This window comes from Penicillium longicatenatum, assembly GCF_028827895.1.
Source record: "Penicillium longicatenatum strain IBT 33135 chromosome Unknown contig_11_segment0_segment0, whole genome shotgun sequence".
Taxonomy (NCBI): Eukaryota; Fungi; Ascomycota; class Eurotiomycetes; order Eurotiales; family Aspergillaceae; genus Penicillium; species Penicillium longicatenatum.
In genome coordinates, this window is record NW_026643117.1 from 1,840,556 (window position 1) to 1,855,691 (window position 15,136).

Consider the following 15,136-nt stretch of genomic DNA (forward strand, 5'->3'; position numbering starts at 1 on the left):
ACACCGATGCCATGCAGAAGAACCCCAGACTCCGGAATATGAATCCTCGACAGAAAAACAGATCATCAGAGCCAAACAAAAAGACATGAAAAAAAAATTAATAAACATCTCTACACTTGAGACAGCACATCGTCGACTACATTCTCAAGCAGCTGAAGATGATGGAACTTGGCTGCACTTTGCAGCACTTCCAACTTCCTTTTCGTCTCTTTGAGATCGACCGTTGGGGCCCAGGTACCACTGCAGGAGCAGTGTTCCATGAATTCACTGATCTTGAGATTTTGGCATTTGGAGCATTTGAGATCCTGGGTTTGCCATTCCACCACAAGACCCTGCACTTGGCCAATGAGAATTTCCTCTTGTGCAAGCCGGTCGTACTCCGTCTGACAGAACGGGCAGCGCCAAGGCTTGGGGGTTTTGTTGTCGGTACCTGGGTCGGGGAGCACGTCCTCGTCGCGACACAGATCCAGGTCACGGATGAGACAGCAGGCGTTACAGGTCAATTCCGTCAGTTTCAGGTTGGTGCTGGGGTTCTCGAATCGACCTTCGTTGCTGAATTCGCGCACTTCAAATAGTGCTAGCAATTCGCGGCGCAATAGACGTGACTCGAGCGTGGTGATCTTTGACAGGCTCAGAACCTGCATGAGCAGCTTCACGAGCTCTAGTGATGGGTTGCGCTTATCATGGGCTGGATCGACAAGAACACCCGGGAGAACGGGGAAGGCATAGTCTGATGCTAACTCGGGATGTAGCATCTCGTCCCGCTGGCGGCGGATCAGACCTGAGATCTGCTTCTTGAGAGGCTTGGAGAAGCGTTCCGCGAGGATAGCCGTGATCTCTTCACTCTCCTTCTCGCTGGGTTGACCGATGGGGATTTGTGTCATTCGAGGTGTAGAGGCTACGTTGCCATCTTGGAGTTCGGGGCGCTTGAAGGAATGCATCAGCTCGATGTACTCAACAACCCAGTCGTGGAAGATAGTTTGCATGGGCGTCGGCAGGAATCGATTGAGTTGCCAATGCATGACAGTCTCGAGATCTTGATTTTCAGCTTCCACCACTTCACGACAACCTTTGCCGCCGTAATTGTACTCGTCGTACCACAGAAGATAGTCCCAGTACTCTCTGATCTCAAGATCAATGAAATGGAATGAAGGATTCGCTCGGATCGATTTCAAAACGTATTGGCTGTATGCGTAGGCATTGCCCACCTCGGTCTTGGTGGTCTGAAGTAAAAGTCGTGTAGAGCTGGCAAAGACAACGTTGGAGCCAACTCGTCGGAACTCGGCCATAAGCCTCTGGAATGACTTGCGTGAGAGCATCCGAACATAGTTGTGCAGAGATCGATCATAGAGGCATGAGACTGGACTCTCTACCCATCGGATCAAGTGTTGGACCATGATGTCTGCCATGCTATTCCCAGCACAGGCCTCTGTCCACCAGTGTTTAACCATGTCTCGCAGAACATGCGCACCTGCAGATGCAAAGGCTTTCTCGGAATATAGCACACCGGTATCCTCTCCATTCCCGGAAGCCAAAAGGGTATCGCCCCCATCCATCTCGCTAACAATAGAGGATGTGAGAATTGTGTTGATGGCGAGATTGCGAACGTCTAGTTCAATGCAAACTGTCCCATAGGCATTCGGTACATTCACAGACGGCATATTGACGACCTCCAGTGGACCTGTTACGTCGTCTTTTTCATACCCAGCGTGATCTGGCCGCGGAGCCGTTGACCACCACAGAACAACATTGTTTTGCTGAAGTCGTCTGGCGTACGAGATATCAATGAGGTACCGAGGGTCATCGGTCTCCAAATTGCAGAGAGGAACATCTCCGTATCGGGCCAGCAGAGTCAGGTGCTGTACCCAAGCAGAGAGGTACAGATAATGGGTCACAAGGCGCCTGGCGATAAATGATTGCCAGCCAAGGGGTGGCAGATCCATATCTGAAACTTCAGGCTTCACAGATAGAGTTGGGTATTCTTTCAAGATGGGAATATCGTGGCACAACCGGTCCTTTTGCTGGGACTGGATGACCAGAACGGTCGGCTGGCTCTCGTCGTTTCGAAGCTTTCTTACCAAATCACCAACCTCCAAATGAGCCTTTCTCCGTGTCATCACCTGGGTGGTTTTGAAATGGATCTTGTCCTGATATTGGAAAGCGTTCTGCGCTTCATCGCTGGATGCATCTTGTAATTTTCGTGAAAGCAGTTCGGAGTAAATCTTGTCGACGTTCGGCAGGCCCTGAACATCCCTTGTCCGGTTGAGAATGACAATATGTGCCTCAATTTTCGCTGTTGAGAATAGAGCAAAGACCTGTCTATCTCCGGAAGCAACGTGGTAAAGATAGTGGTATGCCAGAGGTGAGTCCATGAGATAAGGACGGTCTGAGGTAGTATGAAGCAATGTCGCAAGGTCAAAACCTTTCTCTAGACCCTCGCCCAAGACACCACGCTGTTCTTCATCGAAAGTACAATGGCTACCGAGTTTCAGGACCGCTCGGATACTCGGCGAAATATTTCGCTCGTATACACCTTCGATACTGGAATGTTGGAACAGGGCGTCCATCTTATCTGCCTCCTCGAGGAATGTGTCTTCTGACAAAGACACTTTGAAGAGGTGAACCGAAGGGTGGCCATTAGGCAATGTATGATTAACCTTCTCGACCTCACAGTCGGGTACTTCAATGTCGGGTAAAGAATCTCGCTTCAAGTTCACAAAGAACTGTCGCGGAACCTTGACGTTGAGTGCATGAACCTTCTGATCAATCAGCACAAAAGCCCGCACAACTCCTGGACGCCCTGTTTCGCACAGCTGCAAAACCTGCCAGGTACTGATGTAAAGCATTTGTGCTTGATTGCGGAAGAAGCCACCCAGTGAATCCGAAGCAGCGTTCGATCGGTCGCCAAACAATTGGCGCCGACGAATTCGAGCCTGCTTCTGGATCTGCCATTTCTGCTTTTGATATCGAATGAAGCCCTGGTAATTGTCCGTAATAGATGGCATGGTCGCAGGAAGGCTGGCGAAGGGATCTAGTGATGTTTTGGGAAGCCCCTCTGGATGTTTTCTCTTCTGAGACACCTTGGACTCAGCCGATTGGACCTTCTGGGTTGAATTACCCAGTACTTCGTCCAAATCACCGACATGTTGGACACGATGTTCCAGAATATTCGCTGAAATCGATGAAAGAGGTGCTTTTTCTGATTTCGTGAACAAATCAGTCATCTTCTTCTGCTTGAACTTGTCATCTTTCTGATTGATACGTCGCTGTAACCATTCGGGATGAGCAATCCGAGGCACAGGGTTTCGAATCTTCTGCAGAGCAGCGGGAATTGTGATGAGCTTCTGCACAACTGATCCCAGACGCTCGAGATAGTAGTCCCAATCGATGACATTGCGAGGATCCATGTCACCGGGGTCTTCTTTGAGCCATTTTCGCAAGAAGTATCGCTTGACGTTCTCTTCGGCAGAGAAGATGGCCACAGGAACGGCTCTTTCGGTGACAGGAGTGTTTCTTGGTCTCGAGGAGATAATGTACTTGCAGTTCAAGCCTTTATCTTTGACCATTTGCTCGCCCAGGAACTCTGCCAGGCGCTTTGCCGTGGTGATAGGTGAGGACTTCTGGTTTCCATATTCTTCTAATGTCTTTGACATGCTGCGGTTCTCCGAAATAAGGTCAATGAGTTCCTCGTCAGCTAATGTGGCTCCATGCTCGTAAAGAACATCCAACCATCGATCAGCAACTCGGGCGACAGCAGCATATGTCTCAGCAAGGTTTGTGCCTTCCAAGAAGAACTTGAAGATTTGCGTCTGGAAAATCTTGATCAACTTCAGCTCTCCTCTTCGCTTCACTTCGAAACCCTTCAGCTCAGCCAAGGAGCCATCGTGATTAAACACAGCGTATCGCTTCTTCAAATTTTTGTCCTCCTCCTTTGATGTTGGCAGAATCATGGCTCGGTATGGTCCATCAACTTCGAAGAAAATGGAGTTCTCGCTGTATGTCTCATACTTGAAGGTTGATGGGTCGGTCAAAGACTGGTATTGATGGTTGGTATACTTTCCGTGGACAAGATGATTGAGCATGACACAAGGGTACGAGATTCCTAGCTTCTTTCCATTCTTGAGAGTGAAAGAGAAGTTTTCAGGGAATGTTCCCGGAAGCATACACCAAATTCCATCGGTATCAAGTTCCAGGGGTCGCCCAATACGTTCAACAAGCTCTCGCGCCATCTGAATGATATGGGCACCCGTGAGACAGGTCACACCGGCCATCTCCAAGGAATACCAACGAGATCCCTTCCGCATGACATAGCCGTAGAAACTGTTCAGAATGACCTTGTGGGCAAGTTGAAGAGAATCAAACAGGACAATCATCTTCTTAGCCTCATCAATCTCGGCAGCGGACGCACCCGATGACTGCAATGCCTCTGTTTTGTTTTTCCAGACCTTCTGCTTCCCCTTAAAATCATATCGTCGATCACGGAAGCTTCGGACAGTATCAACGTAAAATGGGTTTTCCCTCTGACAGATGATTGCCTCCCGGACCATGGTTTTACTGTCGTGGATCTTGTGGTAGATCTTCTTGCTGTAATCTTGTAGTCGCTTTCTGATCACATCAGCCTGCTCCTCGACGCTGAGTTCACTAAACGCCCTTGTGGGAGCATTTTTGGACCGCCCAGGGAAACGCTCATTTGCAGTGGCCCGTCGGATCATGTTGTATTCATCGCGCTTAGCAGGCAAAAACTCACCACGCCAGGCCCACGGCATTCGCCTGTCGCAAGTCTTGCCAGGCCGGTTGAAATCGCACGCGGCACAATTTGACTCTTCAATCATTGAGTCGGGCTGCAATCGATTGGTAATCATGATGTTGGGATACATAGAAGCAACATCCAAGTGATAGATGAAAGGTACCTCGTTACGGCTTGGGTTGTTCTTCAGGTCGACCAAACGTTCCAAGATCTGGGCCTTAACTTCATCGTAGTTGGTGACATCATCCATAGACTTTTTTTCTTCAACCTCAATACTGAACTTGAGAGCGTGATCAAGATCGCGGATGAGTTCGTCGATAGCAGTTGGGTCAACAGTGAACGTGACAGGGATGTCACTTCGGAACACACCAGCTTCAATACTTTCGACGTGACCACCCACGTAGGTTTCGGAGTCCAGGAGGTGACCATCGTAAAATGCCTCTGCAGCGTTTTTGTGTTTGTTGGGAAGAATAATATCACCCTGATACGCTTGAACCATGAGAAGCATCTCGCACAGGGTCCCCGTTCCCTTTCGCAAGGTGTCGTCTGGGTTGAGCGGAATGACAGTACATAAGGAGAAGATGAAAGGATGCACATATTTCATGTATAGATAGTATGTCGCAACGGCATCGGAAACAGAGTACTCAGCGAGTGTTTGAGGCCGTTCACTTGCGTACGGAGTCATCAATTCGGGGTCAAGCTCATCGGGATCATACCCAAGCTTTGCGACCGTTACAGCTTTTAAACCACGACTTCCCTGGGGAAGGTAACTGTCACGATTCACCCATGCAAAACAGTCCATATGCACACAGTAATCGGCTTGATAGACGTCTTCGCTATTCTTTCTGAAGCCAATTTCCGTGTACATGTCGATTCCCTGGACACTCGCTCTTGTCTCAACGAACGGCCAATCGAAAAAGTCACCGTTGTACGTGGCAATAACAGTTGGTTTGGCAAGCTTGATGTGCTCAAAGAACCGCTCTAGAACGGCTCGTTCGTTCGGTTCGTTGAAAATCACAAAGGGTCCGGAGTACTCTGGCTTAGGCGTGTACTCGAAATCGTTGATGTCCGAGGAGACAATCTCTCGGTTCGTGATAAGAAATCCCTGGCCATCGATCATGTACGAAATCATCATGACCTGGTCAATCAGAGCGTCCGGGAATTTGAGAGGCAGTTTCGTTGTCTCAATATCGAAGGCCAGAACGACGGGATCGGCACGCGTAAGTCGGTCTTCTAGGCATTTCAAAGATATGACGCCTTGTCTTGACTCCACGTTGTACCACTTTCCGATTCGAATATCTGTCAAGTTTCAGCTTCATGCCTTCTTCAGTCTCGGGGGGAAAGCACGCACCCTTGTCGATGCACACTCGGACATGGTATGGAACATCATACTCTCGAATATCAACAATAAAATCACTCGCTTGCATGTTGCCATTAGGTCGTTGCTCATTAATTATTTCGTCATCAAACAGGTCAAAGCCGGTGGTTCCACTTTATTATCCTAATCAGCATGCAGCCTTGGAAATATCTTCAAGGAATTTGTTCCATAACCAACCTAGTCATTTCGGCGTATGCGTCCATATCAGTCGCATTTTTCTTGTTCTTCTCCGCTAGAGGTAAAAGCGTTCGGCGAACCTCAAGCAAATTGCCAACATTGGCAAAGTTCAACCTGATAAACGTCCTCCGGTGTCCGAGAAGATGATTTGGGAGGTTCAAGTCCTCTTTGTCTAACCTCTTGAAGCTCTTGATCAATCCTTCAAAGTTGCGCCTGCACCATTCCTCCACTTCCATCTCATGGCCCCTCTTGACCGCAAGGAGAAAGTATGGATCATATTCGACGGTTGCCTTAAAACTGCCTCCGTCGTCTTGGAGGAAATAGTAATCGACACCAGCGCGGCCGCCTGGTACGTTTGCGTCTTCTATTGTGGTGCTGCGCATGTTGATAAGCCAGCCGGCTCTGGCTTCGCCAGCCTCAAATCGGGCAAATCCGAGAGATTCATCGATGCTGTTAGCCAGCCGAATGGCCTCGAATTTCTCATCTTGAGAAGTTGCTTCGGTGGAACGGAGGGAGGAGAACTCGACGGTCTTAGATCGACGTGGATTTGAAGATGCGGCGCCGGAACGGTATTTGTTGTTCCCATACTTGCTGGGTTTTCGCGAAGGCATTGCGAAATTGGGGGGCCCAGCCGGGCTGTTCAGAATCCTTTTCTCAGGGCGGGTCGCGTTAGAGGAACATCAAATGGGATTAACTAAATCAGTCAGGAGGAGTTGACGAGTTCGAGTTAAAAAGAGGCGGGCCGTTGCAGAAAGTGAGGTGAGAATTCCTGCAGCCAATGTCTGTAGAATCGTCCCGGTCCAGGGCTGCTCCAATCCAGTTAATCGTAATGCGCTCGACGCGTCCGCGTTCCATCGACGCGTGAAAAAAGAAGTTAGTCAGCATATACCGGAATAACTATCCGAATCCAGCATGTAGCGGATAATCTATGTGCCGCGGTATTGATATCGATTGGCCTTTTTGCGGATGGCGATAGCTGGAGTCAACTGTCACAAGGTTCACACATTACAATATCATGGCCGACGATTCTCGAGATTCCACTTCTGTCCAGGAGGCTGGTAGCAACCTCCCCGCCAGCATTCCCAATACCGATCCCTCGAAACCCAAACACGAGTTCCCTCAGTCACAAGTCGGAAAGTTATGGGATGCGTTCGGCAATCCCGAAGAGCCGGTGAACATGCTCGCCAATGCTTCTTATAAGCCTCGTGGCAAGGATCCCAAAGATGTGTCCTATTCCGAAGTGGTCGGAGATGTGTCTATGAGTCAAATCTCATCATTCTACAAAGCACCATGTGCCCGGGAGTCGTTATTAACTGGCATTGGCGCGGGCTTTGGAATTGGTGGTATTCGTGGTGTATTTGGAGGTACGTTCAAACCTTTGCTTTTTCTTTTTCTTTTCTTTTATATCTGAGGGCTAGGCCAGTAGCTAACCTCTTATGTCCAGGAATGCGCTCACTATGGTCTGCCGGGAACTGGGCCGTCGGAGTGTTTGCGGTCACATCTTTGGCAGCTTATGAGTTCTGTCGCCGCCAACGAATCGAAGAAATGCACGGAATGAAGCAAGCAGTCGAGTTAATGAAGGAATTGAAAGACAAGAAACAGCGGGATAAGGAAAAGGCCATTGAAGCGGCTGCCATACGAGCAGAGGAAGAAAGGCAAAAGAAGAGTTGGACTAACCCTTCCAACTACAAGTTCTGGTAGAGTTGCTCAAGTATGAGCTGGAGTCACGTTTTTGTGCGATTATCCAAAACTGTATATTTCAATGCCACGAGGAGTGTGGCTATCATGTCATCAAATCATTTGTGTATCATAGCTTTCCCAATTTCCCCCCAAAAATCAAACTTGCGGGTCGAATAAATCAAAAGATCATCAGCTGCTCCTGGATGCACCGGCTTCTCGCCTGGCGCTATATGCCTATTATATGCTATGATGGGGAAATATTCCTGCTAGATATTTCGGCTTCGACATCGAATTTGACACGTTTCGGGATGGAGCTTTGTCGGAAGCCTTGGACTCTGTCCAGGTTCTCGCTCTCATGTCGTCGTTGTCTCCGCTTCTCCCGAGCCTCTCGTGCTTCACGAGTCTTCCATTCGGCGACTTGCTTCTGCCGTTTTTGAGACCGTGCCCACGCAATCGCCGCAGTAGGCTTAAAACCTACACCATTGATCCCATAGCCGTCGTCCGTGGGATCCGTTGGATCATGCCCCGTTATCTCATAATCATGCCAGGTGAAAGGGTCTTCCTTCGACACATCGGCAGGAGGGGGTGAAAGTCGTTGCTTGCGGTGTTTTGATGGAGAGCTGGGTTGAAGCTGTTTGCGCGGGTGTAGTGAATTCCTTTTGGATGGAGATACAGATGGGGCAGTAGGGGTATCATTTGTATATGGGGTGAGCAGCTCAGGTGTCGTCTGGTAGTCAGGCACCTTACTTGCCTCATTGTCGGCTGGCCAAGCCCCGGGCATATTCCTGGGCTTGCCTGTGGCGCTAATCCCTTGTTCTGGTGGTATTATACTTGGCTCGGGGGGAACGTCTGCATTTAGATGCCCCAGGTTCGTGAGACGTTCACCCCGGATTGCTAGTTCCCCAAATCGACCCGCCACTGCGGCTCGAGGGCTGTGGCGTCCGACCTCCTCCTCCCGAAACCTAGTTTCTTGCAGACTCGCGATAGAGACCGTTGATGTCGGGGATGCCGATGGACTGTAGTAATCGGACTCGGAAGATTCTCGTTTGCGCTTGGGCGAGAAGTATTTCGGGAGGTCTGTCGTCATCGTGGGGCTGGAGATGAACATGCGGGAAGATCTCGAAGGGACCCAAGTCGCGTTGATCATGAGAGTAAGAGAACTGGCCCCCATACAACAGGGCTAGAAGGGTAAACCCATCATGCAGCGATCCACATGGTAGAGTGCGGAGATCAGGATTGAGTGAGGGGTCATTGGGTGTGCAGTCTGCAGATGCGGGACCAATCGCGGTTGTACAAAATGGAATATTCTTCCAAGGTTCCATGGGATTGTCCCGCATATTCTTCAGCGACTGTACTATCCCTTATTTAGTAACCCCCCCATGTTCAGGTCATTTACCTGAGATACCTCACAAATCAGCCCTTCAATATAGGAAGTCACTTTATTCTCATACTACGCTTCTCCATCATCAGCGCCCGGGTCTCACCTTTGCTGACAACTCTACAAAGTACGATCCATGCACTTGTATTTATGGGGGAGAGTTGGGACTATCAGTCTCATCAAGTCATGCAAATGTAATACACAAGCGCAGGCACACAGGAAAGAGCAAATCTTATTGCCAATGATGGCCTAAATCGAATAATTTACAGATGCCCGAGCCCATCGAGTCGTGAACAAGATTGAACAGATATGAAAAGTTATGAAAGAAATCCCAACGCCGTGACAAAGACTCCCAGTTCCAAAGAAAAAGCACTTTTACGCCTTCTGCTTCTTCTTAGAAGGCTCAGCATCGGCGTCGTGCTTGCGCTTCTTCTTCTTCTCGGACTCGCCCTCGCCACCCTCGGACTTGCGCTTCTTCTTCTTGTCGCTCTTGTCGGACTTCTCCTTCTTCTCCTTCTTTTCCTTCTTGTCCTTCTTCTCTTTCTTGGGGGAGACGTCCTCCATCTCATCATCGCTGCCGTTCACATCATCCATACCGGCCAGAACAGCATCCATGGCGTTTTTCTGTTGAAGCAATGTTAGAATAAACCCGATTTCCCAGTGTAAGATGTAGATTTGAACATACCATGGCAACTTCGTTCTTAGTAGGGGCGGCGCCAGTGGCGTAGAACTCCAGGCGCTCCTCAACCTGATGCTTCAAGGCCTCACCGAACTTGGTGTTGGGCTCATCAGAGAAGTTGTCGATACGGGAAGCAATGGAGCACTTGTTGGCAAGGAAACGCGAGATGCGGCCCTTGTTCTTAGGACCAGCGCGGCCAATGAAGGTAGAGTGGTACAAGAGACCATACTTGGGGGTGTTACCCTTGGTCTTCAAGGCGCGGAACAAGGCCTTCTCGGCACCCAGAATCTGGACGGTAGAAGCGGGGTACTTGGACAGGTTGGTCAAGCTACCAGCGTGGGAGATCAAGCGAGCAGCAACGACCTCTCCGATCAAGGCGGCAAGGTTGGGGGCAACGACGCTCATCTTGGACACCAGGTACTGGTAGAGAGACTTGCGGTACTTTGCAAGGCTGACAACACGGCCGGCGAAGGCAGTGACGTTCTCCATGTCGGACTCAGAAATATCCTGACCCATACTGTGCTTAGCGGCATCAATGATGTTCTGAGCAACATCCTTGTCGTCCTCCACGAGAGCAGCAATATCGTGCAGGCTCTCGTCGTTGAGGTTCTTCTTATCCTGGACGAAAAGGGCAATCTCGGCGTAGCGCTGGTTGTCAGAGACAATCTTGACCAGCTCGGGGAAGTGCCACGAGTACCACTCGCGGACACGCATGGCAAAAGTGTTGATGGCCTTGTCAAGCTGATCGAGGATAGCAATGGCCTGAATGATGTGGTTGTCGTCACGCTGAACGGAGAACTTAACCTTGGCACGCGAGTAGGCGTGACCCAGACCAAGCTGGGCGGTGTCCATGTCACCCTCACGGAGCTCCTTCAGCAGCTTGCTGAAGTGCTGGCGAATACCACGAAGAAGATCCTGCACAACCTCACTAGTGTCACCGGTCTCGCAGTCGACGAAATCGAAGGCAGACTTGATGCTTCCAGCAAGACCCTTGTCGCAAAGACCCAGCACAACCTTCTTCTTCTTGCTCGGCTTAGGGAGGTTCAATTCCAGGAAAGAAATGAGAGTCTCCGAGGCGACACCCTCAGAGACATCGTTGATCTCACCAAGGGCCTGCTTGTTGTTTCTGCGGTGGGTTAGCGAGGAATTCCTCGAGGAGTAAAATTTGTGGGCGAAGATCCCAGACTTAAAACGTACTCGAAGGGAAGGAAACTGGCGAGGTCAATCATCTTTCCGAACTTAGCAAGATCGTTGACACCCTCCTGAACTTCCTTCAGGCGGTTGCCCACAGCGTCACCCTGGAGGGCGACCTTGAAGAGCGAGTAGCCAATAGGGCTCTCGAAGAGAAGGTAGTCGGCCATGTCGTTTTTTTTAATTCCGGTCGTATCAGGCGCTAGATGACCAAAATAACAATTGCAACAACCGGGGCCCACAAGCGACTTGAGGGTTCGACACGATGTTGTTGGTGCGGTCGTTCTAGAGAGCGGAAGAGAAGTCGAAAATCGAGAGCTTTTTTTCGCCGCTAACCCAATCTAGTGCGACGAATCGGTGACTGTGGGCAAAAACCACTGGCCTCACCGCCTTCCCGCTACGCCTGCCCACTCCTGTCCACGGGTTGAACAAGCTCCCCTCCTATTCTCAGTACTATTGCTTTATTGTTTGAGCTGAGCTCTTGTTCATTCATTCATCACAGCAGATATGTCTGCAACTCAGCTACTTAACCCGAAGGCGGAGTCCCGGGTATGCAATTCTTATATATTTGACCCCTCCGTGGCCCGCACTAACATTTCATCTAGCGGAGAGGAGAGGCCCTGAAGGTCAACATCAGTGCTGCAGAAGGTCTTCAAGATGTCCTCAAGTCCAATCTGGGTCCTTCGGGAACCCTGAAGATGTAAGTCTCAATTTTCAAGCAGGTGAAAGTCTCGATATAGCTGACACAACTTCTAGGCTGGTGGATGGTTCTGGCGGAGTATGCAACCTCCCTCTTATCCTTTGGAATGCTGCCGATTGAGATATCTAATACAATGGCACGATGACAGATCAAATTGACAAAGGACGGAAATGTTTTGCTTCGTGAAATGGTTGGTTGCACCCCTAATGGTCCGCGTGCTGCAGAACAGAGATGCTAACACTCAGCAGCAAATTCAAAACCCCACGGCTGTAAGGCAATACTTCCCCGAACGAATATTCAATCCCCGCTGATAAGGATGAAAGGTTATGATTGCCCGCGCAGCAACCGCACAAGATGATATCACTGGTGATGGAACAACATCGGTCGTGCTCTCCGTAGGGGAGCTTATGAAGCAGGCAGACCGTTTCATTTCGGAGGGTCTGCACCCCCGAGTGATCACCGATGGCTACGAGGTTGCGAAGACAGAGGCTTTGAAGGTATTTTATTGACATGTATGCTTGACTGGCTATGATTATTGAGTCTAACATGATGGTTTCAGTACCTCGACCAATTCAAGCTGGAGCGCACCATTGACCGAGAGCTCCTCCTCTCCGTCGCTCGCACCTCTCTTTCCACTAAGTTGAATAACGCCCTCGCCGAGAAGCTTACCCCTGACATTGTCGATGCCGTGCTTGCCATCCACCGCGCCCCCGAGAAGCCCGATTTGCACATGGTGGAGATCATGACCATGCAACACCGCACATCTTCTGACACCCAGCTTATCCGTGGTCTGGCTTTGGATCACGGTGCTCGTCACCCCGATATGCCTAAGCGTGTGGAGAACGCCTTCATCCTGACCCTGAACGTCAGCTTGGAGTACGAGAAGTCTGAGATCAACTCTGGCTTCTACTACTCTACTGCTGAGCAGCGTGACAAGTTGGTGGAGAGCGAGCGCAAGTTCGTCGATGCGAAGCTGCAGAAAATTGTGGATCTCAAGAAGCAGGTCTGCGGCAATGACCCGAAGAAGGGATTCGTTGTGATTAACCAGAAGGGTATCGACCCTCTTAGCTTGGACATCCTGGTCAAGAACGGCATCATGGCTCTTCGCCGCGCCAAGCGGAGAAACATGGAGCGTCTACAGCTGGTTTGCGGTGGTGTTGCCCAAAACAGCGTGGAGGACATGACTCCCGAAGTTCTCGGCTGGGCCGGTCTGGTCTACGAGCACCAGCTTGGTGAGGAGAAGTACACTTTCGTTGAGGAGGTTAAGGATCCTAAGTCAGTGACCATTCTCATCAAGGGTCCCAACGCACACACTATCGCTCAGGTCAAGGATGCTGTTCGTGACGGTCTGCGCTCCGTCTACAACACCATTGTCGACGGTTGTGTTATCCCCGGTGCCGGTGCCTTCCAGGTTTCCTGTGCCACTCACCTCAAGTCCGATGTTTTCCGGAAGACCGTTAAGGGCAAGGCCAAGTATGGTGTCGATGCCTTTGCCGATGCTCTCTTGATCATTCCTAAGACTCTGGCTGCCAATTCTGGTCACGATATCCAGGATTCTTTGGCTGCTCTGCAGGGCGAGTGTGACGATGGTAACATTGTTGGCCTAGACCTGAACACTGGCGAGCCGATGGACCCTGTGCAGCAGGGTGTTTTTGATTCGTACCGTGTTCTGCGAAACTGCGTCGCCTCCAGCACTGGCATTGCTGCTAACCTCCTCCTCTGTGACGAGTTGTTGAAGGCCCGGCAAATGAGCAAGCCCAGTGGACCTGGCCCTCAGGAGGAGTAATATGCCATTGATTGACGATGCCCGGCAACTCATGTAAAGAATTCGATGGAGCTAGGACTTAGTGCTTGAAAGTACAGTCTACTAGCAAAAATAAAAAAAGAATGCACGCAAGAATATGCAAAGAAACGAAACTAATCTCCGTACGATAATTGGAACGAGAAGGAAGCTTCCAAACGCTATAAATGAAGCCCGAGTTACGGATCTTCCACGTATTAGATTACCTGGTATGTAGCATCAATCCTCATTGAAGTAATTATCATTATCATAAGAACAGTAATATCTCAACTATCGTTAGAAGACTGCGTCCATGAGCTCATTTCAGTCCTCTTCCAGACTGCTCTCGTCACCCCCTGATATATTCCTAGACTGGAATCTCCTAATGAAGCCTTCTTCCCTCACGGGATCGTCCAGTGAAAGATGGTGTGTCTTGGCCCAATTCCAAACATCTGACTTACGGATCATCATCTTGGGGCCCTGTTCAGCTTCATTGTCTCCCATAAGCCGGCTCAGTTTGCGCTTCTTCTCCGGTTGAGCAACACCCATACTCTTGACAGCAGTAATAACATCTTCTGTCAACATGCCAGTGGCAAGACCAATCTCTTCCACGGTCATGATTTCACGCTGTAGTTTCTTGCGTTTCGAAGGAGAGTTTGATTTGTTGGGGGTGATCTGGGAAGCATCTTCTCCGTGCTTGCCGCGTAGTAAATATCTTGCGATTCGCTCGGCCCAAAACCGATTGTAGCTCTTTTGGCCCAAATCACTCAGTGGTTTCTCCGGACCACCGATATATCCACCGGGCGAATCCCAGCCACTAAGTTTATAGCTCACACCCATCAAAAGCTTCCCAAGCTGCCTGTGTTGGTAAGGTGGAAAGACGCAGATGCAGGCGAGGTTGTTTGCGTCCCAGGAGAGCTTTTCTTGGGAGTAGAAACCGAGTACATGGTAGTTCTCTGCATTTACCGGATCGGTAAATGTCAGGATATAGTAGAGGAACGTCGCGACATCAAAAAATACAGTCTTGTGGTCGAGGAATAGTTTTGCGAATAGGGACAGGTTCTGCCCGAAGAGCTTATGTTCCTCCCCATCTACCTCCCAAACTGCATATCCGCCGTGGTCGTACACTTTCGTGCCAGGTGGTGTAATACGGTGCTCACAAACTTGAGTGTGTGCCGCGAAAATCTCGTTGTCGCAGGAATATCGAAAGCACCAGCGACAAACATAGAGACGATCGGCGTCTTTCGCGACCAAGTCTTCGGGGTAGATGGACTGGTACCATGGCTTGAAAAGGATGTCTCCTAGCACGACATTTTTGAGATTGCGGTCGCCCGGACTTTGTAGTCGCGAAGCGGAGGTACTTGTCGCCATTGATAGGCTGGAGGTTGCGGGGAAAGGTGTAGTAATGAATGGACGTCGCGCGCTA

The 15,136-nt window shown here is 50.0% G+C and overlaps 6 protein-coding genes across 6 annotated transcripts; 2 read left to right on the top strand and 4 right to left on the bottom strand.

Annotated features, from left to right (window-relative positions):
• Window positions 1–110: 110 nt before the first annotated feature.
• On the bottom strand, window positions 111–6,913 carry N7484_000694 (DNA polymerase epsilon catalytic subunit POL2; the record flags this gene model as incomplete). The annotated part of the gene is made up of 3 exons (XM_057111115.1): window positions 111–6,046; window positions 6,099–6,238; window positions 6,303–6,913. The coding sequence occupies 3 exons, from the start codon at window positions 6,911–6,913 to the stop codon at window positions 111–113; spliced, it is 6,687 nt and encodes a 2,228-aa protein (XP_056978341.1).
• A 404-nt stretch (window positions 6,914–7,317) lies between these two features.
• N7484_000695 (COX20 family protein) lies at window positions 7,318–8,003 on the top strand (the record flags this gene model as incomplete). Its single annotated transcript, XM_057111116.1, has 2 exons — window positions 7,318–7,666; window positions 7,747–8,003. The coding sequence occupies 2 exons, from the start codon at window positions 7,318–7,320 to the stop codon at window positions 8,001–8,003; spliced, it is 606 nt and encodes a 201-aa protein (XP_056978342.1).
• Window positions 8,004–8,226: 223 nt separating this feature from the next.
• Window positions 8,227–9,069, bottom strand: N7484_000696 (uncharacterized protein; the record flags this gene model as incomplete). The annotated part of the gene is made up of 1 exon (XM_057111117.1): window positions 8,227–9,069. The coding sequence occupies one exon, from the start codon at window positions 9,067–9,069 to the stop codon at window positions 8,227–8,229; it is 843 nt and encodes a 280-aa protein (XP_056978343.1).
• Window positions 9,070–9,735: 666 nt separating this feature from the next.
• Window positions 9,736–11,400, bottom strand: sik1 (snoRNP complex protein NOP56; the record flags this gene model as incomplete). Its single annotated transcript, XM_057111118.1, has 3 exons — window positions 9,736–9,984; window positions 10,046–11,165; window positions 11,237–11,400. The coding sequence occupies 3 exons, from the start codon at window positions 11,398–11,400 to the stop codon at window positions 9,736–9,738; spliced, it is 1,533 nt and encodes a 510-aa protein (XP_056978344.1).
• Window positions 11,401–11,737: 337 nt separating this feature from the next.
• On the top strand, window positions 11,738–13,716 carry N7484_000698 (chaperonin-containing T-complex subunit CCT6; the record flags this gene model as incomplete). The annotated part of the gene is made up of 7 exons (XM_057111119.1): window positions 11,738–11,779; window positions 11,836–11,930; window positions 11,987–12,008; window positions 12,079–12,120; window positions 12,179–12,199; window positions 12,254–12,427; window positions 12,490–13,716. 7 exons carry the CDS (start codon window positions 11,738–11,740, stop codon window positions 13,714–13,716), a joined length of 1,623 nt encoding a protein of 540 aa, XP_056978345.1.
• Window positions 13,717–14,034: 318 nt separating this feature from the next.
• On the bottom strand, window positions 14,035–15,081 carry N7484_000699 (putative histone acetyltransferase (MysT1); the record flags this gene model as incomplete). The annotated part of the gene is made up of 1 exon (XM_057111120.1): window positions 14,035–15,081. One exon carries the CDS (start codon window positions 15,079–15,081, stop codon window positions 14,035–14,037), a length of 1,047 nt encoding a protein of 348 aa, XP_056978346.1.
• Between the last annotated feature and the right edge of the window lie 55 nt (window positions 15,082–15,136).